The sequence below is a fragment of the Balaenoptera borealis genome, assembly GCF_965194805.1.
Source record: "Balaenoptera borealis genome assembly, chromosome: 15".
Lineage (NCBI taxonomy): Eukaryota > Metazoa > Chordata > Mammalia > Artiodactyla > Balaenopteridae > Balaenoptera > Balaenoptera borealis.
This window is the reverse complement of record NC_138871.1, coordinates 45,616,138-45,638,058: the sequence shown is the minus strand read 5'-3', so window position 1 is coordinate 45,638,058 and position 21,921 is coordinate 45,616,138. Positions and strand designations below refer to the sequence as shown.

General features: G+C 41.5%; 1 protein-coding gene across 13 annotated transcripts in view; it reads left to right on the top strand.

Moving 5' to 3' along the window:
- The window catches only part of EML6 (EMAP like 6), a 348,966-nt gene that overhangs the window by 268,497 nt on the left and 58,548 nt on the right, over positions 1-21,921 (top strand). For all 13 annotated transcript variants that reach the window (XM_082357935.1, XM_082357934.1, XM_082357942.1 and 10 more), the window contains 7 exons: positions 1,123-1,234; positions 1,506-1,633; positions 5,826-5,967; positions 8,872-9,024; positions 9,194-9,325; positions 17,011-17,099; positions 21,036-21,212. In XM_082357935.1, the coding sequence (XP_082214061.1) occupies positions 1,123-1,234; positions 1,506-1,633; positions 5,826-5,967; positions 8,872-9,024; positions 9,194-9,325; positions 17,011-17,099; positions 21,036-21,212 (933 nt within the window). The remainder of the gene's footprint in view (positions 1-1,122; positions 1,235-1,505; positions 1,634-5,825; positions 5,968-8,871; positions 9,025-9,193; positions 9,326-17,010; positions 17,100-21,035; positions 21,213-21,921) is intronic.

Here is a 21,921-nt window from a genome sequence, read left to right as displayed (position 1 = left end):
GATGTGCAACTACAATGGTTGTTTTAGTGGTTAAGATGTTTTTCACTAGCAAATTTGTTTTTGATTAAACTTCAAGTTTTAGAAAAGATTAAAGCAGAATGCAAAGTTTTTTGTAGACTCAGAAGTTGATGTGATATAACTTGTTTAAACTCTTTTATTGCTTGGTAACTTAAGCTGAAAAATCATGGGAAACGGCAGGGATATCACATTATAATATACTGCATTTAAATTTAATTTGGAGAGTGAATGTCCCCAGGTTCACAATCTATAATAAGGATAAATAAGGATATTTAATGTAATAAACTTCTACAATATTAATTCCTTGTAAACTCCATTGAAATGAAGTACATTAGAAGTTTCTGAGAAAACAGAATGAATTACTCAGTATTTTTCTTTAAAAAAAAAAAAAAACCAACTTTTTAAAGAACAGTTTGTATATATAAGTTGCCAAAAAGGAAAACTAATAAAGCCAAGAAATCATAAGCTTAGAACAAGAGTAAAAATCATCATCTAGCAAAAAATACCCAATATGTTAAGCTTTTTCCTTTCCAGGTTTTGTAAAAATTAATCTGGATTTCAATTATTGTGGAAATTGTTGTGTATTGAACAAAATAGCAGGATAGTTTTGTTATATGAAATACCTAAGTTACTCTTAGTAATAAATAATGATGTTTTTCCTGGAAGTAAATATTTTAAAATATTTAACAGTCATTTTTAATTGTGATGTTAATTCCAATTCATTCAGCAGGAGTATATGAGATTCCAGAAACTCTGCCAGGCTTTGAGGTTGGTCCTGTTCTGTAAGAATCCACATTCCAGTCAGGGGACTGGGCACAGAAATGACCGTCCATGATTCAGGGTGCCAAATTCCAACCAATGGTCTGAAGAAAGTGAAATGGACACACAATGAGAAAGTGTTTAATCCTGCTAGAGAAATAGGGGAGAGATGCTTCCAGAAAATATTATATTAATATTATGTTTTCATTCAGATTTTTCAGCCTCCTATACTTAGGAAGAAAACACAAACAAAGCTTCTTTACCCAAGGGGAAATCCTTTTGAGGCTGGGTGGGTACCTTGTCATTTTGATGTGTATATAATTCTTCTGATGTGTGCCTTCACAGGGTTTTGTAACAGGTGGAAAGGATGGAATTGTGGAACTCTGGGATGATATGTTTGAAAGATGCTTGAAGACTTATGCCATTAAAAGAGCAGCATTGTCAACCAGCTCAAAAGGTGCCACTCCTGAGTATGCAGTAGAAATCTTTCTGTTCATAGAGATGGAAAAGATAGTACTAAGTTCTTGGAAAACCATTACCAAATCAACTGTCTTTTTTTCTTCCACATTCAGAGCCCTTGGCTCCTGGTAGAAATATCAAGGATAATTGCCTAGTACCTAGTACTTTGGAACTATAAAAACAGAATTTATATAATCATTACAATCGTTTTATTTTTTATTATATTAAATACAACATTTGCAGTATTAAATGCAATTTTTCCTCCTCAGGCTTGCTTTTGGAAGATAACCCTTCAGTTCGTGCCATCACTTTGGGACATGGACATATCCTGGTGGGAACGAAAAATGGAGAGATCCTGGAAATTGATAAGAACGGCCCAATGACACTGCTCATTCAGGTACTGTGTTTGCACACATCCTAAACCACAATTCACACCAGAGCTGGAACCAGGGTGAGGCAATGGGGGTCACTTAGGGTGCAAAATTTAAGGAGACACTCACTTTCAGGGTCTGGCAAATGCTGTATTAGTCATCTATTGCTGTATAACAAATTGTCACAAACTTAGCAGCTTAAAACAAAAACATTCCTTATCTTATGGTTTCTGTAGGTCAGGAGTCTGAACACAGTTTAACTGGGTCCTCTGTTTAAGGTTTTGTAAGGCTGCAATGAGGGCCAGGGCTGTGGTCTCATCTGAGGCTTAACTGTGGAAGGATCTGCTCCAAGGTCACTCAAGTTGTTGGCAGAGTTCAGTTCGTTGGGGATGCAGGACTGAGGGCTTCCGTTTCTTGCTGGCTATTTGCCAGAGGCCACCCTCAGCTCTCAGAGGCTGCCTATAGTTCCTCGTCACATGGGGTTCCCCAACATGGCTGCTTGCTTCCTCAGAGAGAGCAAGGGAAAGAGGAAAAACGGGTACTACTGTGTCTTTAAGTAACTTTAAATAACATAATCATATCATCACATATGTGTAATCATGAACATCCATCCCCTTTGCCATATTTTATTGGTTGGTAACAAGCCACAGGCTATACCACACTCAAAGGGAGGTGGTTACACAAGAGTGTGAAAACCAGGAGCATCATGAGGGTCACCTGTCCAGCACAGTCTGCCCTCTGGCCACCAACTATCATGTCCCTACCACATGCAAAATACATCCCCCTTCCCAAGGTCCCCAAGAGCCTTATCCCATCATAGTATTTGTTCAAAGTCCATAATCTCATTGTCTAAATCAGGTCCAGGTGTGGGTGGGGCTTCTTGGGTATATTTCCTCTTGATCTGTCAAAATCTGTCAAACTAATAAAAATTATTTGCTCTGTATACACCAAATATATGTGTCTCCTTAGATTTTGTGCATCATTCTAGTCTCAGCCTTGATTCACATAAACATATAACATAGTCTTTACACTTCCTCTCCCCTCAAAATGTTATGCAGGTAAAATCAGATTAAAATAAACATCAGCAGAATCCTCTAAGATCGAAGAAGTGATCACACGTCACCTGAGGGGGTGGGAGTCTGTGGAGGTGAGGAGGTAGTCCTGTCCAATTTGGTGATGGATAGGCCATAGTTACAGATGGAAGAGGCTCGGGCAGGGATGAGGGTGTGGGTTCAGAAGGTGGAGTGGAAAGAATATGCACTGGTTATCTAAGCTTTAGGACTTCTGTGGGTCTGAGGAGCTAGGCCTCCTTCCCTGACCTGATGCATGCCTGCAGCCTTGCTGTATTAGGACTAGCCCCCAAAATCCCACTGAAAGGGGCCCTCTGATTTGCTACACCTGAGAGCAGGTCTGCACACACATCACGGATCAGGTTTTTAAAGTGCATGTGCTCAGGTCCCACCCTGGATATCTTGAATAAGAATCTGTGTTTTAAAAAAAGTTCTGTGTTAGAAGCAAACCTCAGAAGCTCTGTAGCTGATTGCTACAGGCAGCCCAGATTGAGAACTGTGCTGAGATGCGTCCTTGAGGGGCGATTTCCTTATTCTGCAGCTGCACTTGCCTTCGTTTTCCTTCCAAGCTAATTTCTTTTTCTTTCTGACCATGACTTTTTATTTAATTTTATTGAAAGTTCAGTGTTTCTTTCTTTTTAATCCTCAGATTTTTGAGACTTTAAACTGTTTGCCACATGCTATATTGCTAAGTATGTTGTAAGATTTATACTACAATATGATTTAAATAGCACCGTAAGATTTTAACTCTACATTTTCAAATTTTAAAAAGTAAATAATAGCTGAGCTAATTTTGTTTAAATATGTTTTAAACTTGACAATAAAGGCTTTTAACTTTTTCATTCTCTACAACTCTATTCTTTACTATATTTGTTTCTGTTGTTCTAATAATGCAAATAACCACAGGTGCCATTTATTGAGCACCTACTATGTGTCAGGCAATACTGTTGTACAAAATTCCTCTCTCATCTCCATGACAGCTTTGCTTAGTTGTAATTGTTTTATAGATGAGGGGCTCAAAACCCAGTAAACTGCCCACAGCCAAATGCTAAGAACTGCAGGGCTGGGATTCACACCAAACTCTGTCGGGTACCAGAGCCTTTTCTTTGTCACTCCACCAGACTGTTCTCCACACGCCTCAGCATGGAGACTGCATGAAAACAGTGCAGAAGGCATGGCCCCCTAAGCACTAGGCAGGCAGGCGGTGGAGCTGGGAGGACCATCTTCTCTCCTTACACGTGTGCCATTCTTTTCCTTTATCTCAGCATCTCTCTTTCCTCTTCCAGTCTATCAATCATTTGCCCTCTCCTCCTAGGTAGAACTCAGTAGTTCAGTTCAATCAGTGCTCGTTGGGCTCCTGCCAAGACCAGCCCTGTGCTCTGTGCGGTGGAATAGGGCTTACTCTAGGGGCTGACAGTCCTGTCCTGAGAGGTGGACGCCGAGGGAAAGTTTAGGAATAGTAGAGGCAGCGTGGTTAAGCCCCTCAACTATCCTGCTGTGTGGAGATTTCAGAACCATTTTTCCAGTTTCTGTAGCACGGCAATTCAATGTTACTTGGAATAGATTGCTTTTTTTTTTTTTTTTTTTTTAAGAGAATAGGCTGGGGGGAGGAGAGAAGAGACAGGAGGTGAGTTCTGAAAATCCCCATTGTATACACTTTGAATATAATCAACTGTCAATTATGCAGCTGGTTATTATTAGCTTTAGGGTGGTCAGGAGGAAAGTAAGGTCCCAAGCTCATTTCCTTGTGCCACTCAAGAGACTTCCAGCCTGCCTCACTCACTGTCCGTTCCTATAGGATCCAGGAATTAAAGTACATAATCATATTAGATTAAAGAAATACCATTTTAAATCAATATATGATGCAGTGGTTTGAAAGGGTCTCAGAGCCCCACAACCCTGTCCTCTGTGTGCAAAAGGACTCAGTCTGTAAAAGAGCCCCAAGCAGATCCAGTCTGGTGGAGAACAAGGGAGGGCTCACACCTGACCCATCCTCTGACCGTGGCCTTGGGGGTGGGAGGCTTCTAAAGGGAAGAAAACTAGAAAACTGGGGATGTTGGGTGCTCCAAATCTAATAAATTCAAAACGAATATCTACACCCTTCTCAGATATTTGAATGTCAGCTGTATTGGGAACTTTGTATCTTCTGCCAAATTACTGTTTTACTCAAACAGCTTCCCAGTTAAACCGGAATCTTCCAGTTTCTCTTTGGAGAGCCACCTGTTCCCCAAAGCGTTCCAACTACAAACACCTTTCAGATGCCTGTGTATGGTCTTCCTTCTTCTTTACTAAGCAAAGCCTTTTTATAATTAGCCACTAAAAGCAGAAATTCAGTAAACAATCTGGTCTGTTTTATTGTTCCGTATCTAATCTGTTCTTTACACTGCTTTACTGAGTGATGAGTTAGAAAAATCAGATTCATTTTCTCCCTGATTGTTCATTCGTTAAACACTGTTTCATCTCAGTTATTATTCTAAGCCAGTTAAGTGTGTTTTTGGTAAGACGTCGGCATGTGGAATTGGTCCAATGCCTATCAAGCCCCTTTCGGTTTTCTGTGCTCCCTGGATAGAACAATTTGTGAATAAATGCTAACCCTGAGCTATACCCAGGACACTTGAAATGAAAATTTAGCTCTCTCTAATCTGCTCTGCCAAGTCTGTGCATTCAAAGAACTGAAATAGAATTAATTAACAAGAATATTGCTGTCCAATTCCTCTGACAGAGATAAGTGGTACCTCCATTTTTTAGAATATGGTTTTATGGAAGAAAGTGGTTTGTGTCATTGTGACCAAGCTGTTTTATGAAAAGGTGCATATATACTGTGTTTATTCAATGTCAAACAACAGGATAAAATGAGAGCAGTTCCTTATTTACTCGGATGTTTCTAAATGGAAAGATGTTCGGCATCATATTAACAAAACTTAGGAGCAATGTGAGTCCCTACTTTGCTTTCCAAATGAATGCTTTAGCATCACGCAGGCCCAGCTCTAGATTCAAGTTCAAGCGAAAACTTTATCCAGTACAATCACTTTGGCTCCAGGAAACTCAAACTGTGTTTGTTCATATTTGAACCTGTTTGGGATACTTGCGGGAAGGGCTAGCCGAGAAGCATGAACTGGTTTTTGTTGCCCCGTTTCCTCCCCTACAGGGGCACATGGAAGGAGAAGTATGGGGGCTGGCGGCTCACCCTCGCCTGCCTGTCTGCGCAACAGTGAGCGACGATAAAACACTGCGGATCTGGGAACTATCCTCCCAGCACCGTATGCTGGCAGTACGGAAACTCAAAAAAGGTACGTGACGTCCCCGTACACATCTGTACAAGTATTTACATCCGAAAGTATTGGATTCATTCATCTGTTCATCCAGCTAATATTTACCGAGCACACCTATTAAATGCCCCCAGATATGCTGGGTGATGGGGATTTAGTGTTTGTTGCTACACATATAGCTAATCACCTGCAGAATCGTTGCAGAAGGCTGGCCTGATCTACCAGTGCCCAGCTCTATTCTTTATTTCCTTGCACTGCACAGACATTTGCCACCTGGGGGCAATATGTCCTTCCTCTTCTCATCTAGAACTGTGGGAGTCAGTTGAAACTCATCAGCTTGTAAAGAATGCTGCTTACTTTTATACCTAACAGTCTCCAGAACTGATTTTATTACTGAAAAATGAAAGTCAGTTTAAAAATAATAGTTAATATCAAGAAACGAATAAATATGTATTGAACACCCATATGCACTAGAACTAAGAGGTATACCAAGAAGTGCAAATTCAGCAAACATTTATTGAGCAGCTTCTGTATATCAGGCGCTGGGGATCCCAGGATGAACAGTCATGTCTCTAGTGTCAGAGACGGACAAGATTTGAACAGATTCCCAGCAACGGCTGGTCCATTCAAATTGGGTAACTTGAGGAGCGTCTCAGAACGGGACTATTTATAAAGGGGTGGGTAGGGTATAGGAAATGACCAGGGCTGGTGTAGCACGATGCAGCTAGTAACAGCCGGGTACCATTGCCAGCCCTGGGCCTGAAGGGACAAGAGGAGGGGCAGTTGCTGGAACCTTGAAAGTGAGAGCCGTGTGAGATGACAGCCTGGCAGGGGCTGTGATCGTCAGCCCGGAGATTCAGCCGGCATGCAGTGACCCCACAGGGAGGCAGCCAAGGGAGCGCATGCCGCAGCCTCCCCATGCTTTATCCTTCCTTCCCCGTTACCCTCCCTCCAGTCTGCTCCTGCTGCCCCTTGACCAAATGAATCAGAAGCCAGGGGGTGAGAGGCCCACTGATAGAGTCCAGGCAGGCTAATTCCCGGCACAGAGCAGGGTGGAGAGTGGGTGAGGACAGACAAACAAAAGATCTCTGGCACAAACAAGGTATCATGGAGGCTCAGGGTAAGGCCCACTGCCAGAGACAACTCCATCAGGGAGGAAACCTAAGAGCTGAGGCTCAAAGGATTTGTGAAAGTTAAGACAGGAAGGGGTGAGATCGGGGCCTGGCCCTAGAGTATTTGTGCTAGGTACTTTTATAAATAGACATGGGGAGAGTATTCTAGGGGGATAAGATGAAAAAAGGTGTCAAGACAGTAGTGACAGTAAAGACAGTGGCTAATATTGCTGAGCCAGTAACCGTGCTAGCACTTTGCCTTTGGTCTTCATGGGAACCCAATGAGTAAGGCCTTTATTATTTCCACTTACAAATGAGGAAGCTGCGGCACAGAGAACTTAAGTCATTTGCCCAAAGTTGCACAGCTAGTAAGTGATGGAACTGAATTCATACTCAGGCAGCATGGCTTCAGAGAGCACGCCTGTGGCCGCTGCATGATGGTGCCTTCCTCCACCATATTGCCTGTCTTCACACTGGACTTCTGGGCCTTAGTAAGTAGTGGAGCCAGGATTCAAACCCAAGTCTGACTCCAAAGCCCATGCTCTTACCCACTACAGGACTGAATAATTTGGCCACTAATTTGTACTGGGGAAATAACAGACCAAGTCCTCGCTGTGAGTGACTTGAATATCAGCCAATGGACTTTATTCACTAGGTTAAAAATTAGTTCAAAAGAACAACTAACACATCTGAGTTAGGATGGCCATTCAACCCAGTTTACAGCTGGTGTCCTGGTGTAATTATTAATAGCTCTCCCTTTTACTGTCCCTTTTATCATTCGTACAATAAATATTTATGCTTAACCTAATCTTGCTGTCCCTCCTCAAGGGCTGGTCTTTCTGTTCTTTCAGCACTAGCGCCGTGCCTGATTCGTAGTAGGTAAATAACTGCAAAGTGAATGGATGAAGAAAGGAAGGAAGGTATATTATACTTCAAATGAGCCAATTTAAAGTTATTGGTGTGAACGTGGCTTTTCAGCCTGCTCTGAACAGTGGCTGAGGGGTGGGTGTGGAAGCTCACTTCGGAATGCCTTAGCACAAGGCTGCATGACTGTCGCATCCTAGGGCTGTGCTCACCAAAGTCTTGACAATAAGAAGAACAGGGCCAGGGAGGGGCATATCCTTAAATAGGATTCTTATTAAATATACCCCCCACCGAGTCCATACTCTTTGTTCGGAAATGTCTCCCTGTGACCCTACAAATCAGTAGAAAGCATTGATCATGTAGCCCCCTCAGCCCAGTTTTGTAGACACCCTTGGAGAGAATGTCCATATTCCGTTCTTCTCATGACAGAAGAGACAGGAACAAAATCTTCCACCTCTAGAATTATGGATTATAATCCACGGATCGGAGAATTAGAGAACACCAAGTAGAACACCAAGGTGCTCTAAAGTAAGTTCTGTGTGTAAAGCATGATATGAAAAAAATTCGTTTCCAGAAATTTTATTACAGAACTCCCATTCTTAAGTATCACATCTTGGGAGCAGAAATACTGGTTATATTAATCCTTTATTCCTTTTCCCCCTTCACTCTACTTGTCTTTTGAAAACTCCAGGTATTCAGATACGAAGAAATGAATGGATAAACCTCAAAGAAATTGAAAACTTATTTTTAATATTATGATCATTGTCCTTGGGTTTGGAGGGAAGAGATGTTTTAAATCATGAAGTTTTAGTTCTTCTCACCAGGAGTGCTAATTTAAAGACACAGTCACATGTCCATGAACATATGCACATTTCCCCATCTCTTCATTTGCTTTGTTTGGTAGCAAAGTCGCGGATCACAACAGTGCTCTTTGTGGATTCTTTTGTAGGTGGAAGATGCTGTGCCTTCTCCCCTGATGGGAAAGCCTTAGCAGTTGGCTTGAATGATGGGAGTTTCCTGGTTGTAAATGCCGACACTGTTGAAGACATGGTCTCCTTCCATCACAGAAAAGAAATGATCTCTGACATTAAATTTTCAAAAGGTGAAGATGACAGCAAAAACTTTTTAAAACGTGTTGGGACAAAAAGTTACAAGAGTGGACCCTTTTAAAATATTTCCTTGACCTTTAACCCATTTAAAAATGCTAAGTTCCTGGAAGTAAATTCCCACATAAAATGTTTTGGTGTTAACCACTCATTTTTTCTTTATAGATACAGGAAAATACCTTGCTGTGGCGTCCCATGATAACTTTGTGGATATTTACAACGTCCTTACAAGCAAAAGGGTTGGCATCTGTAAAGGTGCTTCTAGTTACATTACACACATTGACTGGGACTCTAGAGGTAAAGTATATTGTGGCTTTTAAAATATAATTTCAGTTTTTAAAAATCATGTCCATTCATATACTGTTTCCAGAGCAAATGGCAGTTGAGTTTTAAAGAAAAACAGAGGGGAAACTCACAACAGAACTGGTTGTAATTTTAGAACCGAGAGGTAGCTGCTGTTAACATTTTGAGTACTTTTCCATATTATTATTATTTTTATTACTACCACTGCTACTACTATTATTACTACCACTACTATAATTATTATTATTTTAATTATTTTATTTGTTTTTGGCTGTGTTGGGTCTTCGTTGCTGCGCGTGGGCTTTCTATAGTTGCGGCGAGCGGGAGCTACTCTTCATTGCGGTGCATGGGCTTCTCATTGTGGTGGCTTCTCTTTGTTGCAGAGCACGGGCTCTAGGTGCACAGGCTTCCGTAGTTGTAGCACGTGGGCTCAGTAGTTGTGCCATGTGGGCTCTAGAGCGCAGGCTCAGTAGTTGTGGCACACGGGCTTAGTTGCTCCGCGGCACGTGGGATCCTCCCCGACTAAGGCTCAAACCCGTGTCTCCTGCACTGGCAGGCAGATTCTTAACCACTGCGCCACCAGGGAAGCCCCTATAATTATTATTAACTCAAGCCATTGAGTTTTAAGACTGCTGAAGATATATGCTACCTTCTATTACCATAGCAAGCCACCACTTCACCTCTGAGTATGGCATGCTGTGTCCTTGCCTTGTATCTCCTCCTTACTGCGTTCCCTTTTCCTACCAATTCTCCATCTCCCAGAGAACTGCCCAAGAGGTTTCAAGTAATTTTCATCCTCCACTGGAGGTAGGAAGCTACATTCAGCTCACCTAGAGTTTCTCTGGTTTCTCTCAAAACTCCCAACCTACCCCCTACCTCCTCCAAGTCATGCCCACAGATGCCATGGGGATTTGTCTGTTTATTTATGTAATAAATCTAGCTCTTGCCATGTGCAGTCTTAAGCCATAAAATGTGGAGGATCCAGAAGGGAGTGATACGTGGTTCCTACTCTCTACAAAGTTTATAACTTAGTGCGGGAGACATGCTTGTAGCTGAACAATATAAGAGCACAGACTGGGTAAAGCAAGGGAGTAAGAAATGGTGGGTCACAGGGGAAGTGGTGAGCAGGGGCTCAGAGTGGGCCAAGCCAGCATTAAGTACCCAGGGTGCAGCATCCATGCTCTAGGGTGGGTCACTTTTAAAACCCATCCCGGGGACTTGGCTGATGTTGGAGTCCGGGGCAGATTTGCTTTGGAACAGGCAGGGTCCCAGCTTTCAGAGAAGTTTTAGTCTATTGTGGTAGTTAAGTGGTGTCTCTGAGGAAAGAGCTCCCAGGGCAATCCATGGAGCCTTCATAGAAGGAGTGACCTTTGAGATGGATCTTGAAAGCTGAGTAGAAGTTCACCAGATGGTGACATCTGAGACGAGCATTCCAGGCTCTGAAGGATCAGGGTGTGCCACTATGTGCAGGTGGGAAGAAGAACGGGGGATTAAGAAACAGTAATGCTGAGTGGCTGAGAGCGGGAAGGGCAGGGAATGCGGAGAGGCCAAGACCGCAAATAAAGGAACTGTTACCTCACGCTAGGAAGTTTAACCCCGAACTTTATCCTGTAGGCATTAGGTAACTCTGAGGGATTAGAGTGAGGCATTCCCTGCCATCCTGGGGAGGGTGAGTGAGGCTGGAGTTGGAAAGCAACTGAAATAAACCAGGAGAAAGAGATGATGAGGGCCTTGACCAAAAAGGGGTTATTTCAGAGATGCCAGAATATTTTGTTTCACGTGTTTCTTGAAGTAGTGGCCGTAGACTGATCCTTCTGCCAGGCAGGAATTTACTTGTAGCTGTACTTGCTGCACCAGAATTTGGACTTAAACGTTACAACCCGCAGGCGTTTTACACAGTGCAATAGATGGGAAGAAGGCATGCATGTCATTTATTGTGAGAGGTGCAAGTCCCAAGAAGGGCAAAGGGAGATCAGATAAGTTCCTCTCACTTTCACGTCAGGACCATCCGGATACAGTGCCGAGGGCTTAGGCTGGCATGTATGATCAAGCAGGACGCTGACCTGGGAGACATCTAGGAACCAGTGAGGTCCAGGGGGTGAATGGAAGCAGCTGCTTCTCACCCACCTTCTTTGATATTCTATGCTTTATCGTTTTGTTTTTTTTTTTAAATTTTATTTATTTATTATTATCATTATTTTTTTTTGGCTGTGTTGGGTCTTCGTTTCTGTGCGAGGGCTTTCTCTAGTTGCAGAGAGCAGGGGCCACTCTTCATCGCGGTGCGCGGGCCTCTCACTGTCGCAGCCTCTCTTGTTGCGGAGCACAGGCTCCAGACGCGCAGGCTCAGTAATTGTGGCTCACGGGCCCAGTTGCTCCGCGGCATGTGGGATCTTCCCAGACCAGGGCTCGAACCCGTGTCCCCTGCACTGGCAGGCAGATTCTCAACCACTGCGCCACCAGGGAAGCCCTTTATCGTTTTTTTTTATCGTTTTTTTTAAAAAACAAGGATTTCACCCTATTTGTTCTCTGGCTAACATCCCTAGATATGCCCCTTTGTGAGAAAGCTTTAGAACAGTGAGGGTCATCTTTATGCATATGTAGAATAGAGTGTGGTGAGTTTTATTTAGAACCCAACACACACACACACACACAGCACCTGACACAATATGTGAATCCCACCACTACGATGACCATTAGGGGGTTAAAACCAATTATTATTTACGTTTTATGGAGTGAAGGACCAAGAGAAATTGGGGCATAGGAAGAATATGTTTTGATTGGGAAGATTTCTTTAAAATTATTTTTAATTGTGGTAAAATACACCTAGCATAAAATTTACTATCTTAACCATTTTGAGTATAGAGTTCAGTGGCATTAAATACATCCACATTATCGTGCAGCCACCATCCCCATCCATCTCTAGAACTCTTTTCATCTTATCAAATTGAAACCCTATACCCATTAAATAGTAATCCCCCCTTCTCCATCCCCCAGTCCCCGACAAGCACCATTCCACTTCATGTCTCTATGAATTTGACCATTCTAGGTACTTTATATAAGTGGAATCATACAGTATCTGTCTTATTGTAACTGGCTTATTTCATTTCACATAATGTCCTGAAGGTTCATCCATGTTGTAACATGTGTCAGAATTACTTTCCTTTTTAAGGCTGAATAAGATTCCATTGTGTGTATATACCACATTTTGTTTATCCATTCATCCATCAGTGGTTACATGGGTTGCCTACAACTTTTGGCTATTGTGAATAATGCTGCTATGAACAGGGTGTACAGTTCTTTTGAGTATATGCCCAGAAGTGAAATTTCTGGAAAAAATGATAATTCCACTTTTAATATTTTGAGGAACCACCATACTGTCTTCCACAGCAGGCTGCACCATTTTACATTCCCACCAACAGTGCACAAGGGTTTCAACTTCTCTGCATCCTCACCAACACCTGTTATTTTCTGTTTTGTTTTGTTTTTGATAGTAGCTATCCTAAATGGCAATGAGATGGGACATTGCAGTTGCATTTACATTTGGGGAAGGTTATTTTTTTTTTCATTCTTCAAACGTGTTGTAGGCCCTGTGTCAGATGTAGGGATATAAAGAGGAATAAACCCCGGATGGGAGGAATAAGCCCTTGGCGGGATCAGTGGGCTGCCACCATAGAGGGACCTGGGCGGAGATCGGTATTAAGGTCCTCAATGTGGAGCCATCAGTTTGCAGGGAGAGAGGCAAACCTCACTATTTCCATAATTCTGCCCAAAGCCAGAGTCTGTGGTCCAACTAGCATGTAGGGTGATGGGAAAGACAGTGAGAGTAAGGAGGCCAGGGTCTTTAAAAAGCCACTTTGCCTCTCATCCTAAGTGGCCCCTTCAGTCAGTTAAGAGGATCAGACCAAATGGTTTCTGTGGCCTGAGAAGAGAACAGAATATTTTTGATTTTTAGGGAGGAGTTACGCCATCTGGAGAATAAGAGCAAGTGTACCCGTGAATCTTCCCTGGTTTAACTCCAATTTTGTTGCCATGAGACATGCGTCATATTGATATTCTTCTGCTCCTGATATCCCAGTTCCTAAAATGCCTACCCTCCAGCATGTGCCAGGCTGCCTCAAGATCAGCCTTGCTTTTCACAGCAGGACCTCGAGCGCCTACAGAGGGTAGAGAGCAGAACTTAGGAGCAGGGATCTGTTTCATTCCTTTGATCTTGTCAAAAATAGTGAACACACTTGCCGGAGCCAGCTGGCTCGTCAGGGGTGGGGAATGGCACAGCCGCCAGCCTCCGCAGCCTTCCGTGTCCATGGCAACCTCAGGTCCCAGGAAAACTGAGAAGCTCATCAGGCTTTTGCAGGAACAGCAGCTACTCCTGAATAAAAGCTCCTGCACAGAATGCCTGAGAAAGAAAAAATATATATGGAAAGAGAGAAAACATGGAAGGGTATTTTCTAGCTGCTGTTAGTTCATTTCCAGAAATATCAGGACTGTAAGATCTTTTACCAACTAACAGTTTGAGCCATGATAGGACATCTCATTCCCATTTTCATTGCAAATGGCCTGATGTGTTTGGTATATTTAGTACCAATTTTGGAATTGTTCTAACTTGTAAATTATATAGCAACTGGGGTGACATGTATGAATCGCTCTGGATTATAAAGCTCTAGGCACCTGCAATATGTGTGATTTACTGTACCTGCTTAGTGATGGGGACAGTTATCTCTTTCAATTCTCTTATTCTGTGTGAATAGGCATTTCTAGTTAATAAAAATGTGAGGATTCTAAAAGAATAGGGTTACTGTTATTCAGGGGCAAATTATACTTTTTGCTCTTTGCTTCTGCTCCTGTCCTCACAATATTTCCGTGGTTATATATTACAAAGCAGCAGGCAGTGGGAAAAAAAAGAGTGGTGACCTAAATAGTTCCTCTGTGCTTCAAAAAAAAAAAAAAAATACAGTTTAATAACAGTAGTAAAGAAAATTTGGGGGAAAAACACACCCATAATTCTACCTTCCTAACACAAGAATAATTGATTTTTTTTAAAATTTCTTCATATCCTTGATTTCAGAAACCCACTCAAGCCAGCTTAAATTTAAAAATAAGAATAAAGAATGACTTTATTGGAAAGATAGGGATATTTCATAGAATCCGAGAGCAGGAAGCAACATCTCCCAAGAAACTGGCTTTAGCAGTGAATCAGAAAACGCCTAGAACCCAGCCGGGGAGCTCCCCTCCCCTCCTCTCCTGCTCTGAGGCAGCCCGTCTCAGTGCCCACTGCTCTCCTGGGTCTGGTGCCTGCTTATGGCCCCTCTCTCTGCACAGGCCGGCTTTCCCTAATTCATTTGCACAAGGCCCACTTTCTGTTGCCCCCAAATGCCACCCCCAGTCCCAAAGGCTACATCTCCTCCCAGCAAGGCATCCACTGATTCAGCCTAAGATTCCAATTTCCCAGGAGAGAGGATTTGACTGCCTAGCCCAGTCTCCAGCCTGGTCGCTCCTGGGTCAACCTCCACCTCCAGAGTGCAGACAAGACCGCAGGGGCCCAGCCCACGGTGGAGGGCAGTTCTCAGGGAAGGGCGTGGGCTTGGTAGGTACCCACAGGTGTCTGTGGAGCTGCACAGCATTTCTGGTGCTTGCACAAGTGGTTTTGTAAACATTCCTGCAGTCAGAAAATACTTCACTGAGCTATTTTTATTGTTTTTGGTTTGTTTTTAAAGTAAGGTATGATCTTTGAAACTGTGGTGTAAAGTGAGTTGTTAGGATTATTTGAGAGCTACAGTCCTTTGAGTTCTCTTAGTATCGATCTTATGGCCAAAAACATCTAAAATTATCTATATTCAAAGAATGTTTTCATTGAATCTTTTAATCCTTTTCCCACATCCTTTGTTATTTGCAGTCACTCTTGAGAATTCTAAAAGTATACTTTGCAGATATATCTAGTTCATTGGAAAAATACTGATTACTCATTTTCATATAATGCTGACTAGTCAAAGCTGATTTAACTCCCTTTTTTCTTTTCTGATTTGTGTATGTTGAGCCATAAAGTCAGGAAGATGGGCCCATTTCAGAGAAAACGTTTTCAAATTTACTTGCTCCTCACAGCCAAGGCAAACCCCCTAATCACTATTTTATATAACTCAGCGAACTGGAAATGATTCAGGTTTCATTTAGGAAATGAGAGAACCTTGTTTTTAATTAGTCACTTAGAAACAGACCTGCAACTCCTGAAGTTTAGCCAAACTAGATTTCAGACCTAGGTGGTACCCACTTAAACTTTAAAGAACATGATGTAACACGGAGTTCTTATTTTGCTATTATTTTTTCCATGAAGGACATTTCAAGGCAACTAGATATAAATAGTTATGGAAGAAAGAGAGAGAGTAGGAAATGTTAGTGTGCATATGTACGCTGAATTATTTGCAGATGAAATGTTAGGATATCTGACATTTGCTTCAAAGTCATCTGGGGTGAGGGAATAAGGAGGTGCCTGCAACAGGGCCATCCATGTGCTAATGACCATTGAGGCTGGACATTGGCCCCATAGGGCTTTTTTATACTATTACTTCCATATATGTTTGAGACTTTCCATCGTTTAAAACACGCTGAAAAAATACTAGAAAGTAGATCTTTTGAGTCATTTAAATTTTCAGGCCATAAAGGGTCATTGATATGATAGGAGGAGAATTAAGAAATCTAATCTTTTTCAACGTTAATCAAAATGAATCCAATATTAAAAATTTACGTACGACCGAAAGACTATTTTTTTTTTTTTTGAAATTCACGTTCTTTTATTTATTTATTTATTTATTTATTTATGACTGTGTTGAGTCTTCGTTTCTGTGCGAGGGCTTTCTCTAGTTGCGGCAAGCGGGGGCCACTCTTCATCGCGGTGCGCGGGCCTCTCACCGTCGCGGCCTCTCTTGTTGCGGAGCACAGGCTCTAGACGCGCAGGCTCAGTAATTGTGGCTCACGGGCCCAGTTGCTCCGTGGCATGTGGGATGTTCCCAGACCAGGGCTCAAACCCGTGTCCCCTGCATTGGCAGGCAGGCTCTCAACCACTGCGCCACCAGGGAAGCCCCGAAAGACTATTTTTGCTCAACATTTTGTTTTGGGAAAAGTCTTGGATTTCTTTATAAATTTTCAAGTAAAAAAAGGAAGGGGGGAATGGAATGAGCATTTACAGTTTGTTTTATGTGTCCTTGTCTTCCTGTTTCTAAATGTTAAAGGGCAAATTTAGAATTTATATCCTAGTAAGCACAAATGCTTACGAGGTTCTTGCTTCCAGTGCCATAATTCTTGCCAAAGCAGTTTGCTTTTACTACATTTCTGTGCTAGGAGGCAACAGGGGAAAAGAGCAAAACAAAAATTTTTGTCAGGCTTTGGAAAAATAGCTACTTTCAGTGCAACAGAGTAAAACACAGCAAGCTTGATTCTTCTAGTTTTGAAGGATGTCCAAGGTCAGATTTTATGAGGTTCATATTTTTAAAAATCATAGCTTTGGAGTTTGTACCCTGCCATGTAATTGTCTTTACATGCACTTCTGGATCATTCAACATATATTTACTCAGTTTATGAGACTTTGAATAAAATGAATCAAAATAGTTGCAATCATGCTCATCACTTTATAACAAAAAGATAAATGCAGAGTTTAATTGTCTTCCTACTTTATTCTATCATAACAGGGAAATTACTGCAAGTTAATTCAGGTGCCAAAGAACAACTCTTTTTTGAAGCTCCAAGAGGCAAACGGCATATAATAAGACCTTCAGAGGTAACAATCAGACACAAAGCTTTTTAAAAAGTATTTCATGAAAATTTAGTATGTGCATTTTAACAAAACCTATCAATTATTATTCACTAATATGAGTTATAGTTTGTGTATCTTTAAGCTTGACCATTTCTTAAATCTGACTGCTTAGCCTGGTTTCCTACTTTCTGAGGACATATGGATTTACTATACCACAAACGTAGCAATGCATAGTTGGCATTCTGCTTAATTTTTCTCTGCCAGGAGACAATGACTGAGCTAACAACTTGGATGGTACATATTACTTTTCCCATTCTACATGTCCTGTCATTTTATGCAAAGCTTTTTATGAACATAAAGTTTTGAAACGTGCTTTCTCAATGGTTACTGTTTGTAATAGTAAAAATACCTTCTACAACAAGAGAAATTATTTTTCAAAACAAAACATTCCACAACCTGACCATCCTAATGTAGCAAACTGTTTCCTTTTTCCATATTTTCCTCGTGCTCTTAGCCACATACACCATTTTTTAATTGCTGAAGTCAAAGCCTAGATAAAATTTTTGAATCCATGAACTAATGCCTTCCTAAAAGCTCTTCCTAAAGGCTTGCTGCTTTTGTCTTTCAGTCTGCACAGTGCTTCCATGTAGTGAACCCTGATGGCCAAAAAGTCATTGCCTGATTAGCACTAAGGACATGCTTTTAGTCCCAGGAGACAATCTGACTCATTTTTTCGCTATGTAACCTTTGATGAAAGAAAAGGATATATTGCTTCCTTAGAGGAAAAAGGGTCAAGGGTACGCCACTGAGGGACAGGCGTCTTCCTCTCTCTAGCTTCAGTTAGCCAGTAATATAAACAATCCCGGTATTCTAATGTACTCCCAGAGACATCTGGACTCATGTCCATTCATAATATTTTCATTGTTTCTAAAGGAAGTATATGTGCAGTACATAAGAAACCCAAGTTGTTATGGATAATGGCATTGTATTAATGGAAACTGTTAATGGATCGATTGATCTCACTCTCCAACTCCAGTTTATTTATCTTTGATCAGTCTTCATTTTAACTTATTTATATGGGGAAACTTTAATAGCCTTGAGTAAGGGATATTTTAAATTATGTCATTCCTTCACTGAACGTCTGTGGAAAGTGCCGGGCACTTCATATACCTATAATCCAATCCTCACAACAGCCTCGCCTGATATTTATCAGTCTCATTTTACAGACAGGGAAATTAAGGCTCCAAGAAAGTAAAAGGACCTTGCAGCTGTGATCCTAGCCTAGAGGGGTCTGTGTGTGACTCCACAGCCTAGACAATGCAGCATTTTCCATCACTTCACCTGTTCTAGTGCCCCAAATAAGTATACTACTGATAAAATAAGATGCAATCGGACCAAATGGTGAAGAGAGGATGAGGCCAACTTGGGACAGATGAGCAATTATTATGTTTAAAAAAAACCTACCAAAGGGGAATTTATGTTAAGTCTTCCTGAAGTGCCAGGCTCTGGCTATGAAGAGTTAATTTGTCCCTCTGCAGTGTACAGTTATTGTTCCAGAGGCTGATCTCTGGTGCTGTTGGTTGGGGAGTCCCTCCAGCTAATGTCTCCTCAGCCTGGCCACCCTGGTATTGGCACAGTACTAAGAGCTCCAAAGAGGTAGTTCATCATTTTACTTACCAATATTATCAGGCTCTTCAATTAAGTATGAAGGATTTTGAAAATTTCCTTTTCAAAAAAGTTTTTTTTTTTTTTTTAAGAAACAGTCATGGTGAAACTAACACAAAGCTTACCCAGCAAATTGCTAACTATGACAAATATTAAAATGTCCATTTATATTCATCTGATGCAGCATGGTGCAGATAAGCCGGCTCTATACTAGCAGCCCAAGTCTCTGGAGCTCGGCTTTCCCTCTGCTTGCCAAGCAGGCTGGGATTTAAGTGACTAACCTCTCCGCGGGCTCCAGTCACCTCCTCTGCAAAATGATGATGATGACATACCTGCCTAGGGCAAGGTGCTGTGGAAGACACCCCTGGAGGACTCTTCTGCCATCTAAAGTCCAGGGGTTTTAACAAGTTTATTTACCCCTTTTGGGTTTTGTCAGTTACAGGGATCATTCTTTTTTTTTTTTAATTTATTTTATTGAAGTATAATTGATTCCCAATGTTGCGTTCATTTCTGCTGTACAGCAAAGTGACTCAGTTATACATATATATACATTTTTTTTCATATTCTTTTCCATTATGGTTTATCACAGGATATTGAGTATAGTTACGGGGATCACTCCTAATGTTCCACTTTAAATGCGATTTCTGTAGCTTCCCACACGTTAGACATGCTTCCCCTGGAGAGCACAGTGTCCAGATCTGGCCAAGGGTGTTCTGTTGGGGTGACTGTAGGGTGAGCAATACCAGCTCACCGCCCATTCCTCCCTATATAATGAGGTCAGGAAAGGTGCCCCCCAGAGAGGTGGCATTGGGGATGGACAAGGAAGGTGTCAGAAATGGAATCTCGTATCTGTAAGGGAGTCAGTGGCCAGAAAGCCCGTTTCTAGAACTAGAGGGGAGGTTCCCTGCTTCTTTTCTTGTGGCGGTCAGTTGAAGGTGTCATAAGGAGCTGGGGAGACTCCACTTGCACCTCAGAAAACTGAGGTAATTGTTGGGGAACCACTTCACGTCACCTGAGTCTGTGGCCCTGCCTCAGGCACCCCAAGTCACTGGGTGAACCGCAGCTTTTTGGTTCCAGTTCTGCATGTGTCCAGAAGAAACACAGAATATTAAATGAGAAATTTGAGTGGCCAAAATATGTATAGCACCTCCCCACGTTGTGACTAAAATCCTGGCTGCATCTTTATCTTGTCATTTCCCTTCTAGGCAGTGGTACCAAACAGAAAACAACAGAAATGGAGGCGAGGTGCGTTAACAACGTGCACCAGAAAGCAGTTTCCAGATCCAAAGAGAGCAATCTGGCCTTTAATTTTAGCTACAATTCTCTAATGATTTTTTATACCCTTTTAAACAGTGCTTTAAAGTGCTTATGTAAAGAAACTGTAACGTTAAGGTATACTAGCAGATCTTGAATGAAAGTAAATGAGATCAAATCCCCCAGGAAAGTCTAATAACAAAGTGTTATTGTTACTGTTTTCTTTTTTAAAAAAAGAAAGAAAATCCTCAGTTTTATCAGAATTTAACCTACATGAATTGCAAATCTTCTGTTTGGGAATTTCAGACAAAACAGTGTTAAAGGATAAAATGTATATTCGTGGCAATACAATATGAACAGCTCTTCCAGCTTTTAAGATGGTCTCTCTAGAGCATAAAGAATATTAAGAATCTTATTACTACAGAATCTTATTACTCTTTCCTCCAAGGAAGCAGTCCTTTGAAAAGTTATGTCCTGTGACTTTTAAAAATAATTTGCTAAATGATCAACCCCATCGATCAATCTAGCTTAGTGGTTCTCAATTGGGATCAATTTGCCCCCTCTCCCAGGGATATTTGACAGTGTCTGGGGACAACCTGGGGAGGTGGTGCTACTGGCATCCAGTAGGTAGAAGACAGGGATGCCGCTAAAAAGGACGGCCCCTGACAATAAAGAATTATCCCTCCTAAGATGTCAATAGGGCTGATGCTGAGAAACCCTGATCTAGCTTATGGCATATACAGTGATAAATGTCTAGGTAAGAACTAAAAACCTTTGGTATTGTCAGGTGTCCATAATTCAAACATGTTCACTTTATCTAGGGGAACATATATGGAGGTTTGACTACAGTGTTATTGAGACAATGCATATACCACTTTAAAAATGCAGCTGAGAACTTAGGCACCGCAGCATACAACAAATGCCTGGTGTTGGCAAAGTCATAATTTAGAACTATTCAGCCTCCATTTGTTTCTTTTAAATAAAACAAAAAGATCTCTAGGTTTTACGAAAATATATTAATTTTCCTTCCTTCTTTTCAAGATTGAGAAGATAGAATGGGACGCTTGGACCTGTGTGCTGGGGCCCACCTGTGAGGGCATCTGGCCAGTGCACAGTGATGTGACTGATGTGAATGCTGCCAGTCTCACCAAAGACCATTCCCTCTTAGCCACAGGAGATGATTTTGGTTTTGTTAAGCTTTTTTCATATCCTGTCAAGGTAATATTGCATGTTTATTATATATACTTGCTCAGTCTCATTAATAACCCCAAATCTATATATTGTATCTAAGTGGATTTTTAAATATTGAAGGAATAAGCAGTCAATAGTGTAATCTACAGTATCATGGTTATTTACGCTGTGTAGAAAGCTTCATGACATTATGTATACTAGTTGGAGTCAGAGTCTCGTGGAGTAGAATTCCTCCTTGAAAGGCCGTCAGTGGACATCAAATCCAGCATCTCACAAACTGCAAAGTAAGAATTTTCTGTACATCTTGGACTGGTGTCTTTACTAGCATACTTCTAGAGATGAAGAACTTACTACCACACAAAGCAGCCCAATTCATTTGTAAATTGCTCCACTGTTAAAATGCTTTGCTCTATATTGAGCTGAATTTTTTCCTTTAGCCGAAGTTCTGCCTTCTGAATCATTGTTGAATGAGTCCAGTCTTCTGACAGCCTTTTCTCCAGCCTAAACATCTCCAATTCCTTCAGCCACTTCCCGAGTGACATGGTGTCTAGCTCCCTCCTCCCTCTAAGCATAATCCATTTTATCAAGTCCATTAACAAATTTTTTTTGTTTCTTCTTCTTTCAGTTTTATTGAGATATAACTGACGTATAACACTGTGTAAGTTTAAGGTGTACAGCATAATGATTTGTCGTATACACCTCATGAAATGATTATCATGATAAGTTTAGTGAACAT